This window comes from Brugia malayi, assembly GCF_000002995.4.
Source record: "Brugia malayi strain FR3 genome assembly, contig: Bm_v4_Chr3_scaffold_001, whole genome shotgun sequence".
Classification (NCBI taxonomy): Eukaryota; Metazoa; Nematoda; class Chromadorea; order Rhabditida; family Onchocercidae; genus Brugia; species Brugia malayi.
Window position 1 is genome coordinate 9,559,329 of NW_025062477.1, and position 18,721 is coordinate 9,578,049.

At 32.7% G+C, this 18,721-nt stretch overlaps 3 protein-coding genes across 6 annotated transcripts; all 3 read right to left on the reverse strand.

Annotated features, from left to right (window-relative positions):
* Positions 1–1,316: 1,316 nt before the first annotated feature.
* Positions 1,317–5,569, reverse strand: Bma-mdf-1 (Uncharacterized protein; the record flags this gene model as incomplete). The annotated part of the gene is made up of 14 exons (XM_043080641.1): positions 1,317–1,499; positions 1,740–1,924; positions 2,152–2,245; positions 2,365–2,472; positions 2,731–2,869; positions 2,983–3,057; positions 3,160–3,269; positions 3,703–3,796; positions 3,991–4,132; positions 4,350–4,472; positions 4,646–4,697; positions 4,855–5,054; positions 5,291–5,377; positions 5,557–5,569. The coding sequence occupies 14 exons, from the start codon at positions 5,567–5,569 to the stop codon at positions 1,317–1,319; spliced, it is 1,605 nt and encodes a 534-aa protein (XP_042936575.1).
* A 1,256-nt stretch (positions 5,570–6,825) lies between these two features.
* On the reverse strand, positions 6,826–14,333 carry Bma-ptr-2 (Patched family protein; the record flags this gene model as incomplete). Of its 4 annotated transcripts, none has more annotated exons than XM_043080642.1 (16): positions 6,826–7,077; positions 7,307–7,417; positions 7,570–7,797; positions 7,956–8,092; positions 8,171–8,343; positions 8,553–8,745; positions 8,912–9,008; positions 9,210–9,411; positions 9,500–9,714; positions 9,861–9,927; positions 10,172–10,385; positions 10,613–10,901; positions 11,269–11,422; positions 13,259–13,384; positions 13,615–13,736; positions 14,049–14,333. In XM_043080642.1, 16 exons carry the CDS (start codon positions 14,331–14,333, stop codon positions 6,826–6,828), a joined length of 2,865 nt encoding a protein of 954 aa, XP_042936576.1. The 4 variants fall into 4 exon arrangements, with proteins under 4 accessions (XP_042936576.1, XP_042936577.1, XP_042936578.1 ...); XM_043080643.1 differs by having other exon boundaries at positions 7,196–7,417; XM_043080644.1 differs by lacking the exons at positions 9,861–9,927; positions 10,172–10,385; positions 10,613–10,901; ... (2 more) ...; positions 13,615–13,736; positions 14,049–14,333 and having other exon boundaries at positions 7,196–7,417; positions 9,500–9,582.
* Positions 14,334–15,484: 1,151 nt separating this feature from the next.
* Positions 15,485–17,999, reverse strand: Bma-mrps-15 (Uncharacterized protein; the record flags this gene model as incomplete). Its single annotated transcript, XM_043080646.1, has 7 exons — positions 15,485–15,694; positions 15,858–16,037; positions 16,154–16,252; positions 16,496–16,563; positions 16,822–16,925; positions 17,413–17,614; positions 17,798–17,999. 7 exons carry the CDS (start codon positions 17,997–17,999, stop codon positions 15,485–15,487), a joined length of 1,065 nt encoding a protein of 354 aa, XP_042936580.1.
* Between the last annotated feature and the right edge of the window lie 722 nt (positions 18,000–18,721).

The window sequence follows — 18,721 nt, forward strand, 5'->3', positions numbered from 1 at the left end:
AAGTTGGAATTTTTAGAAATGAATTAAATAAGGATGAGGAAGATGAGAGGTGGAGAGAATGCAATGAGTTGCAATGATCAATCCGAACTAAACAGAGACTGTTCTGCAGAAATGCCTTACACCTCTCTGTGTTATTGATGATGTCAGTGTGATAATAGCAGTGATACGATTCTAAACCGGAAACAATGATAACAGTCTGTTTGCATCCAATTTAAACTATTCGCCACTCACCTTTCCTACATTTGAGTATTATATCAGTGTCCTTACCACTGCTACTGGTTGAAGATGTGTTCCCCAACAATCATGCACAATTATCACAACAATGGAAATGATTGAGAAATATTGTTGGTGATAATTCCATTCCCAACAAGTTTTTTCTTTATAAGAGCAACACTGAACCTTTATTTCCAATAAGTTTTTGAATTTTCAAGTAATGGTAGAATGTCGAGATCAAAACAGCACTAGAGCCTCACCAAGTCCTAATTTACATCATTCTTACTCTACTTGCCGTATATATTCGTACCAATGTTTCTGCATTTCATTGTGATACTCAGTCCTCGGGATTATGACTCTCATAATTCTGATGAATTCGTAGCCATCACATTTGACTCTTTGTCAAATTGAAATTCACGTTCTCTCATACCTGGCTTTATTTACAAAGAAATATTCATGATATAACACTAGTTATTAGTAATTCACAGTAACATCAAACTACTAATAAACAATGCTGAAAGCATTTTTACTGAAGACTTTGCATAAAAAGAAAAAAATTACTATATTGTAGTGTACCATAATGGATGCTTTAGATTTTCCCTTCTTATCTGAACTAACATATGATGCCAAATGTATCAAATTTGTAGTCACATACTCCATTTTGTTTTTACAGCACGGAAATTCAAACAGTATTCCAAGTTGAACTTCCAATTATATAACAGAATGCATAGAATCATTTTAATATCCTAGAATGAGAAATGAAAAACACATCAGAAAAGATTTAAAGTTTCGAAAATAAAATTACTGATGGCACGAAATATTAGAGAAAATGACGAAACAAACTTTCTTACTAAAATATATCTGCAAACATGCAAAATTCAACAAGAAAACTCAACAATATAAAATTTGAAGAAATATGTAGTGATACGAAATCTTTTCTTTAAGTCTGGAAATTCACTTTCTTGCACTGAGCTAAATTTTTAACCTGATGATAGAAAAGGAAAAATCATGACTTTCGAGATAAAGTTATTCTTCGCTTAGAAAATTAACGCACAGATATTGTAATATTGCTAACAAAACAACGTGCGTAAAATATTTCGCTTTTAATCAGAGGGATAAAATGGCATAGTAGTTGTGCTTTCAGCTCGCTCATCAAGTATTAAGGTAATAGCTGCTAAAAAAGCGGGAGTTGAATTTCTCCCTTGCAGATATTCACGAATTTGTGCCGACCACTGAGTCGCATAATCTGTTTCCAATAAACTAATCGTTTTTCCATAATCATGCACCTAAAAAATAAATAATTAAGATGACATAATTAAAATAACATATCTTAAACATAATTACGATGGGAGCTCGAAAAATGTATGATTTAGATTTATTTGAGTGATGAAAAATTTAAAGTTTCAGTGCGAAAGTTAAAGAGTCCGGTTTTTCAAGCCTTGAAAAATAGACCTGAAAGAACGGTATAAATAAGAAATTCTACACGCAGTTTACAGTTTAAAACACAAAGCATTACAAAACATGACCTTGAAAATAAAATAATTTCCCGGATCAAAAATGCTTTCAACCTGTACCAGATCATCCTCTTTCATTTTTATTTGTAATCCGGAGAGAGCAGTCACAAAAGCGCGATACTTTTTAACCAAATTACTCTGTATTTTTAGAGCTCTCTCCTTTTCTTTCTTTACTTTGTGTAATTGGAATTGCATATCTGAAAATGAATTTATTTTTAATGATTATATTTACATTTACATAACTTCAGGTGACTTTATTTTATCCTTCTTGTAAAACTCAACATGCCTTCCCGCTTCGCTAATTCCAGTGTACAAATACCTTTTGTAAAACAATTTAAGAAAACGAATAGAAATTTGACTATTTTTTAACAATTTGATTTTATAGTCTATTAGCTACTAAGGAATATAAATACCGTTTGCTTACCTGCTAACTGTTTCGTCATCTCAGTACGCTGCTTTTTCCGTAATGTAGGAATCAAATTATCGTTATCTTCATTCAAAAAGGGTAAAGACTCGTTCTGAAGAAAAAATCATAAATAAAGGACGAGACAGGATCAAACTGATGTAGAGATGTTGTAAAGAATTTTTTTTCTTTGGTGTGATTTTGCAGAACTAATAAATTAAGTATTTGAAATACCAATTTTCGCTTTTTCTTAGCTTGAAATTCTTTATAATCCTGATGAGCTGTCTGCAGAGGATTCATCTTCATGTGCAAAATTTTTACAGATGGATCAGGCAATTCGTCCTGAAATGGAGTTTTTTTTAAGTAAGTTAAGCATAAATCTTTAAGTAATTTTATTTCCAACCAATCTGCTTCATTGCTAGAAGATCATATAAAAATTTTCATCCAAAAATAAATAAGTAAGCAGAAAAAAAAAATAGATACACATTGAAAGATAAGAGAAAGTGCTCGAATACTTTCCAGTATAAGAAGACAGTCTTCTTGAACGCCTGACGGGACATAAAAAGACATCAAACCGAAAAAAAAAAAAAAAAAACATACATATTGAGCGAGCTTCTTTTTTAATTCATTGATTTCATTTTCATATCTTTTTAAAATTTCCGCACCATTTCCAATTACATCCACAACCTCGCAATCCCCTGCACTTAATTGCTCTTTCACATTTTCCAAGTTTGTTGACCTACACTAAGAATTCCATGATTCAGATATTTCACTAGGTCTTTCAAAAAAGGATTTCTTTGGCAATAACAATAAAAACCAATAGAGAAGTAACAGAAGACACAGTTCACTCACAAAACCCGATTGATTTGTAGTTGCTCTTGCAATTTCTGTGACTTCCAATCCAATTCTATCTGTAACTCATCCACTCTAAAAAAGGAGATGTTTTTGTTGCTACATATAAATTTTGCCATATATAAAAATACTGAAAGTTCTTTTCTCAGTTGAATGCATTAGAAAAAAGCAACTAACTTTGCCTGACACTTTAATGTTAAATCAATAATTTTACGCTTCTCTTCCATCGTGCCACTGTCTCCAGCCATTTTTGATGCGGCTATTTCTTTAATACGCTCATTCTCTTTCTAAAATAAAGAAAGACGATAACTTCTGCTTAATGATATTACTTTAATGATATAGCTTACTACTTTTTTTTTTAACTAGAATATGCCAACACGAGAACTGAAAATCACTATCATGAAATTATCCTACGAAGATGCTTGAACTATATAATTAACAACCTAACTTTCGATGATCTTTCCAAAGTTTTTGGTCATACTTTTTCTAAAAAACAACTGATTCTCAACTGTCGCATTTGATCTTAAAAATTCTTTTCAAACTAGCTTAGAAAGGTGTCACAGTAATTACTGCTATATAAAAAAGAATAAGATACGAAAAATTAGCTGAAATAGAGCCTGTTAAGCTGTTGAAATAGACAGAGCCTACCGACTAATCCCAATCTTTATTGGAATAGTTTCATTCATAAAGAGGTTTGAATAATATGAAAGAGCAACTTACAACAAGACATTCATTCATTTCGGTCAGAATTACCAGTCGATTTTCCAAACTCATTTTTTGCGCTTCTTGCAGTTCGAAACTTTCCAGTTTGTTTCTGTCAGTGATAGAAACTGATTTTTTTTTTTTTTTTTGATTAAAATTCCTTGTTCAGTAATAAATGCCTATCACCAAATAATTTGTAGATTTTACAAAAAAATCAACAACTTGTTCCGACTTATAAACAACATTGTAAATTTTGGATACAACAATGGAAGAATCATAGTAATCAAATAAATATGGCCATCATACCTGGTTAATTTTAGCTGCGTAATCAGAAAAAATTTCTCATTCTCCAGCTTTGCGATTTCTTCTGTCAGTTTTTCATATCTTTCGGAACTGTTATTTTCATTAGCAGCCAAATGTTTTACAATTATGCTAGGTCCAGCAACTGCTACAAATCTAGTTGAATATTTACTAAATAAAAAACATTGCGAGAAAAGGATGTAAAGCGACCAGAACTTTGTTCAAAAAAATAAAATCCAAGCATAACCAAGCATAAGTAAGGAAAAATCTTACATCAAAAATATATAACGCGATTTTTTTATACTACTAGCTACCAAATATATAATGTAATTTCTATATATGTTCTCAACTCACGACTCCGTTACCTGCATTAATTGACTTTTGTACAAATCGTAGCATCCAATCATCTGTCTGAGCTTCTGCATTCACCGTCTCCTGTTTCGGTTCATCAAGAAATGAAAATGGAGGTTCATATGTCTTGAAAGGACCTAAAACATAAGTTAAAAAAAAAAAGACTGTTGGATACATGTTTCTAAAAAATTCTCATGACAATATCTGATCAATTATATCTAAATAAAATCCGTGAAATACATAAGATACTAAACTTTCTTTAACAAGCAATTAAAAATTTCGTATGAAAAGAGAACCAAGCAAAACACACCTGAACTACCTTGTAAAAGCGACATTACAGTTTCAAATTTGCTTATTTTATCCTGTAAAAGTTTCAGTAGCAACAGTTTGTATAAATTCCAACATACTGATACATGTCGAACCCACCCTTCAGTCAACCTTTCAAATGTAGAAGTTGAGAATCCACTGAGAAACAACAAAATATAGCAAAAAATTTCTCCAATATTTCAATTACTTAACCTCATGTTCCTTCTTTGATAACTGATGTTGAAGATCATCAATTTGTTGTTCGAATGCTTTCCGTAAACTTTCTATCTCACATTGCTTATCATATAATTCTTTGGTCATTTTTGTGACGGTTTTCTTCAGGACTTCATTTTGCAATCGATATTTTTTAATTTCTTCTTCCGCAACACGAACTCGTACCGAAAGATGTCGAACTGAAACAAAGATTATTCACAGCACGAGATGAAATATAGATATAAGTACCATATAAATAAAAAGTAGAGTATTAAAAGTCAACTTAGACCTATCTATAATGTGTGCTAATGTTAGAAATCACAATTAAAAGCATCTCAAAATGTTTTATGCCAATGTGAAAAATGTTCGTGACAACTCTTACAATGTTCAACGTGAATATAATTCTACAACTGCTTATCTCATGCATATATCATACCTGATTCAGAATTTCCTCGTTTGTAACGACGACCAAGCAGGTCTTCAGGATCAGTAGTGATATGCCCTGTTGGACTATGTTCACATGCTGTAAGTCATCTAAATTTTAGCCTAGAAACTTATAACAAAACTTCCAAATTTACAACAATTTATGATAGCAAAATAATTTGGAATTTTGAATCAAACTGAAATTATTGAAAGTGGAACACGAAAGAAATAACTTACAGCAATTTTAATAACAATATGGAATAAGGATAAGTACAATACCTTCATCGAACATCACCTAACACCAGATCCTCCTCGAACAAAATTGTCCAGCACAGTCAACCAATATGCTCTAATATACTACTCTCGAAAAATGCAACACCGTAACTGCACACTAATAAGTTACAGCAGAACCAAGCCCTGCAAGGACACAATGTTCGCGACACTTGCGCCACAGTCAGAACAAGTAGCTAACTGAATTCATCAACACACTGAATGAAAATCACTCCTCCCACTCTCATTGCAGTGATGGGATCTTCCTGAATCACCTCATTTCACCTTTTATAGTGACCGAGCAGTAACCCGGATAACTGATTCAATAAACGGAGATTGGTTTTAAAAAATGATAACGACTCGGACTAGCTGCTTATGGCGGGTACCTTCGTCTTGTTTTTTTATCTATGTGCTGCTAGTATTCACAAAGTACATCTGAGTGCATACAAGAACTTGTAAGCTTCACATTAACCTTATTTCTGATCTGATTGGATATGAACTTTTCTACTTTAAGTTTTTGTGTGAATCATGTTTATTTCCTTAATTTACTTACAGTGACAATAAATAAATACTTCAGCACATCATCAGTGAATAACGGTTTGCAAATTTTGATGAAAAAACCAATATACTATTAGCATGAATAGAGACAAATACGATTCTAATTATATGGAATGAAGCAGAAAGAAAGGAGCGAATGAACTGTATTGTTTTCATATACATATATAAATAACAAGTATGAAAAGATGATGAAAATGACTAGTTGTGATTAAGGATTGAAATATACAAAGGCTAAGAATTCCTACCAATTAAATTTGAATATAATTAGTAGCTTTGATGTTTTAAACAAAAAAAAAACATTTGCATCTCTTTTTACAATGCTATTAGCCTAATTTTTCTCTTTTTTTTTTCTCAACAGAGAATAAAGAAAAAATTATAAGAGAATCTAAATTGAAATTTTTTTCAGAATAAATCTGTGTGCATGTAAGAACCTGTAAATCTAGCAATCATTTACAGCTAAAATATTATGATCGTAATCTTTCGACGAAGAGATGAAGCTGCTTTAAATGCAAGTTCTCACTTTTTCGACAAACATTTTCTGGAACTTCTTATAGAGACCGGTCGACTTGGTTTTTAAATTTCGTAGGACTTCGAGAATTAATATCTTCTCTTAATGACCAACAGAATGATAACATATATATTCTATAAAAAGTTGCATCGAAATTGTCATAGCACATACACCGAGAATTTTGCAGTTTTTGTAAAGCACAATACACGTAGTTAAAATGGATTTGAATTAGCTTCAGTAAGCTTCCGAGATGGTTTTGCTAATGGACTTATGCAATCCGGACTAGGCTTTATCTGGCGAGGGTAGCTTCGTCGAGTAGGAATATTTCGAGATAAATAAATACCATAGGGACCGTACGGTTGCACTACAGTCTCTGTCACTTCTCTAATATCTTCAGGTTGCCCAGTTATTGACGCATTATGCAAATTCTGTTCTCCTGACTGATTCTTTACTGATTCATTCACCTTAAATAATTACTAAACGTTATTCTTTAAGTCAACAAAACTATTTAGTCCAGGAAATCTATGATATTTCACAGTTTCTATTGAGTTAAACAACTTCCTCTATAATGCAGAACAAAACCGTCTTATCATCTCCCAAAAGACTGGAACTATTAAATCTAGAATTTCCAAAAATAGATGAGTGATACTCTGTTTGACCCGTTACAACATTTATGTGAGACACGAAACAAGCCTTATCGTCGATGGAAGGAAGAACGCAAGAACCACCAACAAACCAAGAAAGCATCACTGGTAGAAATACGAGGCCATGAAGAAGACCAAGCACAATTGACAACGACACTGTCTGGAAGTGTTAAAGGATTAAGTTACACAGTTTCCTCTGATTAATTGAAATAGCAATGTTTTCTACGATTTATTAAATTTGGATGTCATGAAACCTGAATTAATTGCGATGTAGGAATTGGAGTGAATAAATAGTAAAATGATATATGATACTTTGAAGAAAGTAACGATCATGTAAGCCGGTATATCAGCCAAAACAACAACAGCCAGAATTGTTGACATCGCTCCCTGCGTGACAGGCCATCCAAGCGCTCCAAGCGCTGTTTTAACTCGCTGCTCCGGGGTAGACTCAGCAGAGATAACATATCCATAGGTGATATGTGCCGAATAATCAACCGAAAAGCCAATTGACATTATTATCGTAATCATTGATATTGCATCCTGTTAAAATTTTGTTTTTAAGAAACTTTAAGTTTTTTCCTATCCACCGCGTTACTTCCCAATATTCTCATTTTTCCTATCCTATTTTTTCACATATAAAACTTACACTTTACGCACATTTATAATTTATCTCGAATCTGATATTAAAAAACCATTACCAGATTGACATCCCATAATGTCATGAAACCAATGACGCCCAGATCGATGGACGCGATAGAGAATGCTACCCAGACCGAGCAAAGCGGCTGCGGTATTAAGAGCATCGCAATTATGATCATCACCACTAGTGCTATCACTGTAAGCAACCAAATTATACGAATACTAAACTGGATCAAACATCTAAAAATTGAAGTATTAAAATCAAGAAACTAACGAATATTTTGTATAGTGTTGGAAATTACAATGGCATATTGGTCAGTGAAGAGCCATAGCGGTGAAAATGTGGTGACATTATAGGATGAATAACGTTCAGCCACTTCTCGAAATGTTTTTGTTGCCTCTTCTTGATAATATGTTTTCGAAATGTGTTTCATACCCACCAAGAATCTGTTATATTGCACTTTAGTGAAGATTGAGGGAAACTGGGAATGCCGGAATTAAGTTTATTCTTTTTTTTTACAATGAATGAAAACTGCACATATAAGAGTTTCTGAAATTGAACAAAAGAAATTCCATCTTAAACGCAATGCTTTTCAGTTAATGATAAAAATAAAAAAAATAAAGCGTCATGAAAAATCGATAAAATCTCCATATACCTAAAACTTCGAATGCTGTATAGTCCCTGTTTATTGATTTCCCAAATGACATCTTCATTCCAAACATCCTGAGCTTTTGCCGAAAAAAAATGTTCTGCCATTCCGTATATTTCTGAATCAACAATGTTCATTTCCAATTCCTTCTCATAGTAAATTTCCATTTCCTTCAGCCAGAACTGTATGCTATCGTCACCTTAAAAATATTAAGTAATAGTTGATTATAAGCAAGTATTAAATTAACAGCGTTATATTTCAAAACTCATTCAAATCTTGAAAAATTTAAGAATGAACTAAAAGAACTCCAGGATAATTTTAATATGCTGATGAAACTCGAAACTCTTATCTGTAAATTCACTTACCAATCGAATATTTTGTGTTAGCAAAAGCATGTACCATGGACTGCACTCGCCTCCTTTCACTTCTGTCTCTCAGATCAGGCGCATTGTTTACCACAATCTGGAAATTAAATTCACCATAGATATATTACTGCATGTTATAGAGGATAGATATTTACTCCTTGACCCCCTGACATCATTTAGAAGTGAAAGCATCAAAATACTGGCCAAGCCTAAGCTAATTTATTTATTGCAAGCTAATGAACCTCGATCGTTATGAAAAGGTGGTAACAACATCTTCATCTAGATTATAAATAAGTACCTGAAGAGGAGCACCATAATTCCAGAAGTACTTTTCCAAATAACGATAATGCGGTATGGCATACGAATCTTGCACTAATAGATTAATTGGTTCAAGGCCCTCTCGTAAGTGAAGGCAGCCGTACATAGATAGACAAATATAAATGAAAAACCACATGACAACAAGGATCTTCACTACCGGATTCATTAATACTGGGGCAAACCTGAAACAGACAACATAGAAGTGGAAGTACAGTTTACTGGGCACTGAAATTTAACTAAAACTTGAATTGCAAATTACTCTTTGCTAACCATTCCTTGAAGAACGTTTTTGTAGTTGTATCTTTCAGATTTCTCTCCAGATTTTTTGGATCCTGATCTGCTCTAGAACCCATCCAAAACAATCGATATTTAAATGGTGTTGATTTAATAAATGTATCTGGTACGGTTGGTTGAAGCCAAACACAATGAAGTCCTGCTGCTTCCCATTCTGTAGCCAACGACAGCAGTGCACAAAAGAAGGATATCTGTTTGTAGATTTTTTTTCCTCTATTTGACCAGTAGATACTTTAGAAAATATTTAAAAAGAAAAAAAAAAATTTCACAGTCTTGGTAGTTCCAGGATTATTCTACCATTTTATGTTCACTTCAAGGCAAATAAGGAATAATTTACTTGATAAATAAATGTAACTGTTATTGCAACACCAGTGTAAATGCAGAAAATTTGTACTGCTGGAATGCTGTAAAATATATTATTAATCAAAATTCAACACAATTGAAACCGAATTCTGGAGTGAATCATTTTGTGCTATAATGATAGAATTTTTTTGACAAAACTAAGTCGAAGAAATACTAAAGTACTTGAAGTAGAGCTTATAACACATTCTTATGCCACATTTTATGGTATCCCAATTATCGAATATCAAATAATCGAGAAATCGAAGAGCACTTAGAAATTAAGGTACTTGAATAAAACATTGCTACCTAGTAATTGCACCAACGCCAAAGGAAAAGGCATCGGTGAGTGAGGTTATCAGAATCGATATAGCTGCATCACTCATAGATTCTCCAATCCGTTTTTGCACCGGAAAGGCCCGATTAGTGTGTCGAACAGCTGCTACCATCAAGAACATATTATCAGTACCTACAGCCACTAGAAGAAATGGCATCACACCAACGATATCACTATATGGCACGCCTGAAATTACCTGGTTTAGTACTAAAATGGCTTATTTCAGTAAGCTAGTATTTTTCTAACAGTTCCGTGCAAGTGATATTTCGACAACAACTGCGAATTGAGTTAGGCTAGAGTGTAGATTAGATTCAGGGAAAATAAACCAAGCAGAAAGGCTCATTATTAAAGAGAAAATTTTACTACAATCTTCATAAATGAATATAAGTAATGTAATCTTAAGAAAAAATTACCGCAGAAATTAGTGATTCCAATACCGGTAACGATGCCCATTCCAGCATTGATAACGCCAAGCAGTGATAATACCGGCTTAGAAAGGACCCAATCTACATAGAGCGTTCCATCGATAAACATTAAGGAACACAGAAGAGAGAAGAAAACGAGAATAGAAAATGCTATCACGAATCGTGGAATCAATGAATTTGCATTACGTTTCAACTCTTCCGTTAATGTTTGTGAATGCAAGTAAGTGAAAGTAATGGAAGGGTCAAATGGATAATTGTCCAGTGCTTCTTGTAATTTCTGCAAATAAAAATATTAACACATAACATAATTTATGTGTATTAAGTAATATCATGCATGTCATTTTGATTTTCGAACCAGACATTTTCGAAATACCAAAATCGTTATTTTTCAATAATGTTTTACTCAGTAATTCCCAGATTAAAGTTATAGTTTTTTATTTCATCAGATAATTTCATCCCCAATATGCTTAGTATGTACTTAGCATTTATAATTTGGAAGATAAATGAGAAAAGCTAAGAAATCAAGAATAAAATATTATTACTGCATAATATCTCTGAATAATCCATAAAGAGAATTATGCCCATTTGCTCATATCTCAAATTCAAGATTTTTGATGCAAATGTTAAAGAACTTAAAAAATTACCTTCTCCCACAATCCAGAGATGTAACTAACATTACGCGGGAAGAACTTCAGATGATATATCATGAACCAAGCAAGACCACCAGCTAATGAAGTAGTACCGTTAGCTTCACGGAAAAGTGATACCCCGCCAAGTGCACCGCCAATATAACCACTTCTGTAAAGATTTTTTAAGTTGAAGAGGACGTTCTAACTGATCATTTACTAACAGTTAATATTTTGTACTATCTGATACTTCTCTCACTCACTATTAGTTGATACTGGATACTTACAGAATTGGTCATAACATTTTTAACAAAATATTTGCATATGAAATGCGAACAATCTCCTGTATATCTCAAGTTTTCAATTTACCATAATTATTATACCTATTGATCGCTGTCGTAAAAAACGATACATTTAAATTACATTCAAATTCTAATACTTCTGCAAGATGTCTGATAAGTCATTTACCAAATAATTTCGCATTTGTAACTAATCTATGTGTAGATCATTTAAGCCATTATGCTAATTCCTTTTTCTCACACAATAAAAAACAATTTGTTAACAATCTTTGTTTCACATCAGTTAAATGCCCTCTACCGGATATCTGGTTGTCAGCTTAGTTCTGTATATAAACCAACCATCCTCCATTACAGTTATTCATTCTACATTTTGGGGTTGGTTTTTGATATTATTTTAGTGTTTTATAATTATATCTTTCTTTACGCGTTGTTATCATTGTTGATTTGTCGGTTTAGTCACCAAGTTTGAGGCAAAATAAAATATATGGCAGTCAATACATTCCACGACAATCGCAGCAATGAATTTTTTGAAGCAAGCTCATATTGTCATCGTTAAATCATATTTATTAGCCGCTTGAATATTTAGGTCCAACTATCCTGACTATCTATTTGGAGTCTGCTTCAAGATTCAAAAAGATTTTTTTATCCCGCTAACATTTTATGCAAAAAAAGAGTGATTTTTATAATGTGGTGTAAATTTGTTAATTAAAGCTATTGGCAACTAAAAATAACATGGATAATGTTACATTAACCAATTATCCCAAAACTGCTAATTAAAAGATCGAAAATAAACACTTTGAAATAGGAATTATTTTCGATGGTAAGGATTTGCTCCGTCAATTTACAAATAAATTTACAAAAGAAAGCAGTACTAGCTTATTTTAAAAGAAAGCAGTACTATTATTTGTGATAATGAAACACCTTCAAACAACCCGATTCTGGCTGTATAGAATAATAAAACACAAGTAATCTATTACCATCTCTTCTTTCTTATTGCCCCCATCTTCACTACCTCCGAGCAACAAATATGTTCACTGAAAATGTCAAAAAAGTTCTTTCAGTTTTCTAAGAAATTATAGAAAATGAACTGTATCTTTTAAGATAGTGGTCACTTTACCTGTTTACATTACTTTGAAAGGCGACAATTTGCCATTTATATTAGAGTCTGATAAGATTAAGTTTGAGCAAAGTCGGAATTGTCATCTTTATTTGAGTTCTTAATGACAATAACGAAAAATGCTGACGATAGTAATATGTAACGTCTCACATAAGACTTTGGCAGTTGGAAATGGAAAAATTAGATTGGTTTTTACAGGAAGTTTTATAAGAGCTAATAAAGTTTCTCGTTTGTGGAAAAATTGGGATTGAAAAAATATATTAGCATTTTCATTCTTAATACTCAAAACTTTACTGGTGAATAAAGTAAGTGGAACAAGATCTTATTGTTTTAAAAGCTCACTGCAAGGTTAACTTCAAACAGTTTCATTTCCTTGCCTTCCACATCCTCTTTCCCATTAAACGATAAAAAAGGGAGTGCATACTTCGATATATGTTGCCTGAATTTCAATTATTTACATGAGTTGGCAATTTTCACCACTCAATTACTTATTACTTAACAAAACTTCAGATATTCTAAAATTTGTTTCGGTCATGCTTAAATTCCAAAGAGTGACAAAGAAACTTTGAAATATTTACAAAATAACACATACGCAGAGCCAAATCGCACAGTTGGATACGTGACATTGATGCCATGTTGATAAAGATCACTGACAATGTGGATATGCTTATTTCCCGGACATCCTTCATTACGCCATTTTAGACATAAATCATGATACCTGTTATTGAATGAATTAAAATTAAGATGTTAATAAATTTGTAAATAACTAAGATAATTTAAACAATCCCAGCAAACTTGAAGTTCATGTTCATTTGTAATTGGTAGCTAAAATTTTCTAAGACTGCTTGTCTTTAATTAGAAGCATTAGTCATATCATAAATGATTTCAAGAATAATAATAAATCTAAATGAACATAATTTAATAATGCGGTTTAAAAATACTCACTACCTGTATGTTTTGCCCATATAATATAATCTGACACGATTCTGAATAAAAAAATCCAAACGTCGCACTGCTTCAGAATATGGTCGTTCCAGAATATTACCGCCATCTCGGCTTACCACTATTACCTGCCAATTAATTTCTTTTTAATACTTTCCTTTTAATTGATGAATTTTCCACTATTCGTACTGACATTTGAATAGTAGCTATAATACACAAATAAGAAATAAATGTTGAAGAAGCTTTGAGACATTTCGCCATGTAATATATTTTTCTCCAAGAAATTTAAATTTTACACATCAAATAAGGAAAAAAAAAAAGGAAAAATTTCGAAATAAAAACAAAGAAGAATAGATGAAAAAGGAATAAAAGTTCTTAAATTGTCCCAATTTCAATACTAATAACTTATTTGCTTTATGGAATAAATGCAATAACGGTACCTGTACTTCTCGGGACTGTGTTACTGCTCGGCCAGGAATATAATTATTATAATACAAAGGCCAAAGATTATGAATAATTTGTCGTTCGTATTTACTCGGAGCATTTCGGGGAGTGAAAAGATAAACAGGATCAGTAACGGGATGAATGTGAAGGAGGCTAATTGAACAGAGCGCAGTAATTAGAACTGGGATAGCAATGAATGGTAGCGGATGTTGCGCAACGTATTGGCCGTACCGATAGAACAGTCGAGATAGCGGCCTTTCGATACAGTCGAACGTCCGCATACATGCAATCTGTTGATAAATGCAAGCTGCAAGCATAAATGACATGATTGCACTGAAGCACTGAAGTTAACCTTCTGAACGAACCCAAATACTTGAAAGTACTTAGAAAGTATGGCTAGCTATATCTTTTAAAATTAATTAGGTGATAATTTAATTTAACAAAATCAGCTTAGAAACATCGAATAATGAGATTATAGTAACAAGTGCTAGAATTTTGAAAGTTTACGATCTTGAGAAAAAAAATGCAGTGAAATAAGAAGCTTACGATTTGAACAAAAAATGTGTATCAAACTTCTTAAATCATCAGACATTTTCGTGTGCCGCATTTTTTCTACCAACTTTTCCTATTTGGATATGATTTTTTTCTACCAACTTTTCCTATTTGGAAAATTTTCCCTATTTGGATATGAGTTCTATAAAACAAAGGAAGAACCATCCAAACAGCGCAAAAATTCTCCCTCGAACTTTCAATACAGCATTTGTCTAACTTGAGACAATCATTTCCCTAGGTATTTTAGATATGCCACCCCCCTAAACTACACAGTAATCCATTTCGTGGAATTAATAAAAAGTCAAGTGATAAAGAAGAGAGGTAGAGAAGATTCCAAAAGAAAAGAGCTTGATAGGATAGGGTCGGTGACCACATCCGAGAGCAATGATGTCAACCAACACTGGCAGTAGGATGGCTTTTCACTGACCTACAAATACGCGAAGATGTAAAACCACACCTCTCGCGCATATGCACAGTGATGGGAACTACTACTCACCCATTATTTAAACCATTATTTATTCGACAAATAAGAAAGAGAGGGAATTTCAAACGGGGGGACGTAAATATTCATATTTGCTGTGAAAGATTTTCTATAGAAATGAATTTATTTACATAATCGTACTTGAAAAAAACACAAAAATGCGTTATAACAGAATTGAACATAACAATCTGATACGGAAATAACAATTACTTCCTGAACAGACAATACAGAATACTCTTATCTTTAAAATCTGATACGAATTTCAGTGGTTAAGAGATTTACATTAGAAATGTGAGAACTTTATGGAATAAAACTCCTTCTGTTAATTCTGTTTGAAGTCTAGACTGTTGTGCCTATCAAAAAACAAAAGTCATCGACAACTGTGCAATTTTAATTCACTTATGCAGTAAGTAATTTATCTCTTCGGTGAGAATCATCGGGACGATGATACAAAATTGCGTGCGCTGCTATTTCCGATAATTCTTCTATCAATTTTGGCTGATATATTGGTACATTTTTTGGCATTTCCCCTTGAATTCTTGCAAGTTCCTTCAGACGTGTCTTGATTTCTGTTTCTTCACTGTCCAATTCTTCTAGACGCTTTTTTATCTGTAAGGTTTGCACGGATATTCACAGAATTCAAACAACAGCGTTACAGAATTAAAAGAAATTTTTCGATTACTTTGTATCGACAAAATCTTTTTTAAGGAAAAAAACAAAATTCTTTAAAAAAAATTCTTTTCCTACAAATTGTCTATAACTGTCAAATTACTTCACGTCCACACTGTATCCGTTCAATAATAAATCTTTTGTTTAATTCTTCCATTTTAATATCTTTTTCTATGGCAATCCTTTCCTTCAACAGAGCTTCCACCCACGCTTTTCGTTTTTTTTCAATCTGTTCTTCCGGACGCTTTGGTACATGATAAGCGATTTTTAATTCCGATAATACCTTAAATTAGGTCATCTAAATACTCGTTTATGACCAAATAATCGTTTAGAAAGAGAATAGAAGTAATAATGAATGTTAACAGAAAGAATGTCGTTTCGCTATTTATGAAATGAAACCTTTTCAAAAGCTGCTGTGTCTACTTCGCGTAACTGCCGCAAGAGTTTTCGACGAAATGCTATCATTAAGTGAAGAGGGTGTACGATATGAGCTGGCTTCTGTAAAAACTTCATTTTATTATTTGCTAAAAGCTTAAAATTATTGCAATTGCACATCACATTACTTCCTATCAACAAAAAGTTTCTGAGTTATCTATTCTACATAAACAGGTGAGCAGTAATACCAGGCCTATTACAACACTAAATCAACACTAAATCCCATAATTCCTTACAAAATCAACTCAGCTATTCCCACAGAAATTTCTGACTAAAGCAAATCAAAAAATAAATACAGCACTATACTTTTGGTTTGTTATCTATTTGTTTTACCAGCAAAGTCCATGAACGTATCACACTGGTTGTCCAAGCAACTAAAATGATTTTTTATTTAAATTGATGGGACTCTGAACTGCATGAGCACAACAATTTTTCTTCATCCATCCCTCTGTTCCAAAAATTTGCATACAAATAACATTATATCTTTCTAACATTTTTATGGAATTGAGATTTTAACTTTTTGCTTTCTACACTGTTTTCTCCTTTTTTCTACAAATTTTAGATTGCTTTGACAAATATCCATCAAACGCAATACAAAGTCCTACAAGTTTGGTTTTACTTTACCAACTCACTTTTTACTTCTAATGAATTTATATCGAGTTCATGCTTTCGTACTTTATCAATCAGAGCTTTTTTCCACGCATCAGAATAATCTCGCCGTTCGCCAAATTTAATGCTGAAAACCGGAACCTTGAAAATATCAATTTTATTTTTAATATAGAAAATTTGGAATCCAGTAAAATAATTATCATAAAACTCTTTGTCATTGTACATTCATTCCGACCTTTATGTTAGTTTGTATCAGCTTTTAAGCACATGACGACAGCAAATTTACGGTCGGCAATAATTGCCATATCAAACTAAAATTTGAAACATAATTATTTTTAAATGCTTCATTTTAAAAAAAAATCGATCACTATGAAAAGGTAATAACGTATACTGAAACTAAGCCAAAGTAATTATAACAATATAAAATTCCGTCATTTTTAATGATATATATATCTACCAATTCCAACTGATGGCGAAGCATCTCTTATGGCATAGCAAAACGCACAACAGCAAGTAACATATTTGAATAGAATGACCAACCAGTACATTTTCAAATGTAATCACCACATGTATTGATGATTAAACCAATAAAATACTAATTTAGTTCTTCCTACCTAAAAATCTTCCTCACCGGTTCCGGTATTCCTTCCCAGTCCAGTTCTGCATAATTAGCTTTAGGTGAATTCTCGTTAATATTTGGTACCCAGTTTTGCGGTTTCTTTCCAAACATTCGATCATCGCCTTTTAATGTTACTTCTCGTTCACTTCCTATTTTTTCTTTCCATAAAAGCGATAGCGTATCTACATACCGTTCATCTTGAAATAAAGTTCCAATTCATTGATGTTTCAGAATTTGTTTGAAACCGAGTAACATTCTTTTTGCAGACTTCCATACCTATATTCCATCGATGGTATATTGGCACTCTTTACAAATACACTAATTATAACTGCCTTCAACAACCTAACATAGGAATCGAAGGAAAAGATAAAGAAACTAACCGAGTGGAACTTTATGTGCTAGTTTCTCGAAATGATCCGGGTCATGGCAAGCTGGATCATCCACTCTCATGTGTTTATTAAAGAATGGAAATCTAGGCCTACTACTCTGTCGTTTTACCATTATAAGATATATATTTCGATACCCGTCAACCTTGCTACAGGCACTTTTGTACAACAATAAATTCTTGTACAGTACAATCATTATTCCTGGAAAGGTTGCATTAATGTTTACCTGTTATAGGACACATATTTCAATACTTACCACTTTTAAGGTAGTTCCAGCATTTACTATCTTAAAGAAACTGAAGCCCTTATTGTAAACAGTTGCTTATCCTCATGGCTAACATGCATGATGCATCACAAACCTCAGAAATCAGCATCATAACTGGCACTTCTATGGTCGCCTATGAAGATGATACAGGCTAGATGTTATAACCAACCCAATTCTAATAAAGGAATAAATGGGAGACAAATTGCTTTCCCGAAATATTTACCTCAGATGGTAACTGTTCTATGACTAGGTTTGCCTAATATCTGCTATTCGCCCCATCTTTAATCCCTAATTTAGCAAAGTGCACATCAACAAACCAAATTCTACTAAGTCGAAAAGCTCCCTAAAAAACATAACCAAACTGGCTGCAAAATCCAGCACATTTTATTTCCCGAGTAAGGCAAATGATTATTTAATTGCGCATCACCATTTATATGAATGGCAAATAAAATGGATGAAAAGGACATAAACAAATTGGATCTGAAAAACTGGAAACAAGAAAAAAATTCAAGACAAATCCATAGTTTAAAACTTAACAGGCAATACACAACCACTTTCTCTTTCCTTGAATACAGACAGTTTTTTCCAGCAAAAACTGATCGAAAACTGTTTAATACATAGCTAAATCATGAGAGGGTGAAGGAAGCAGCCTA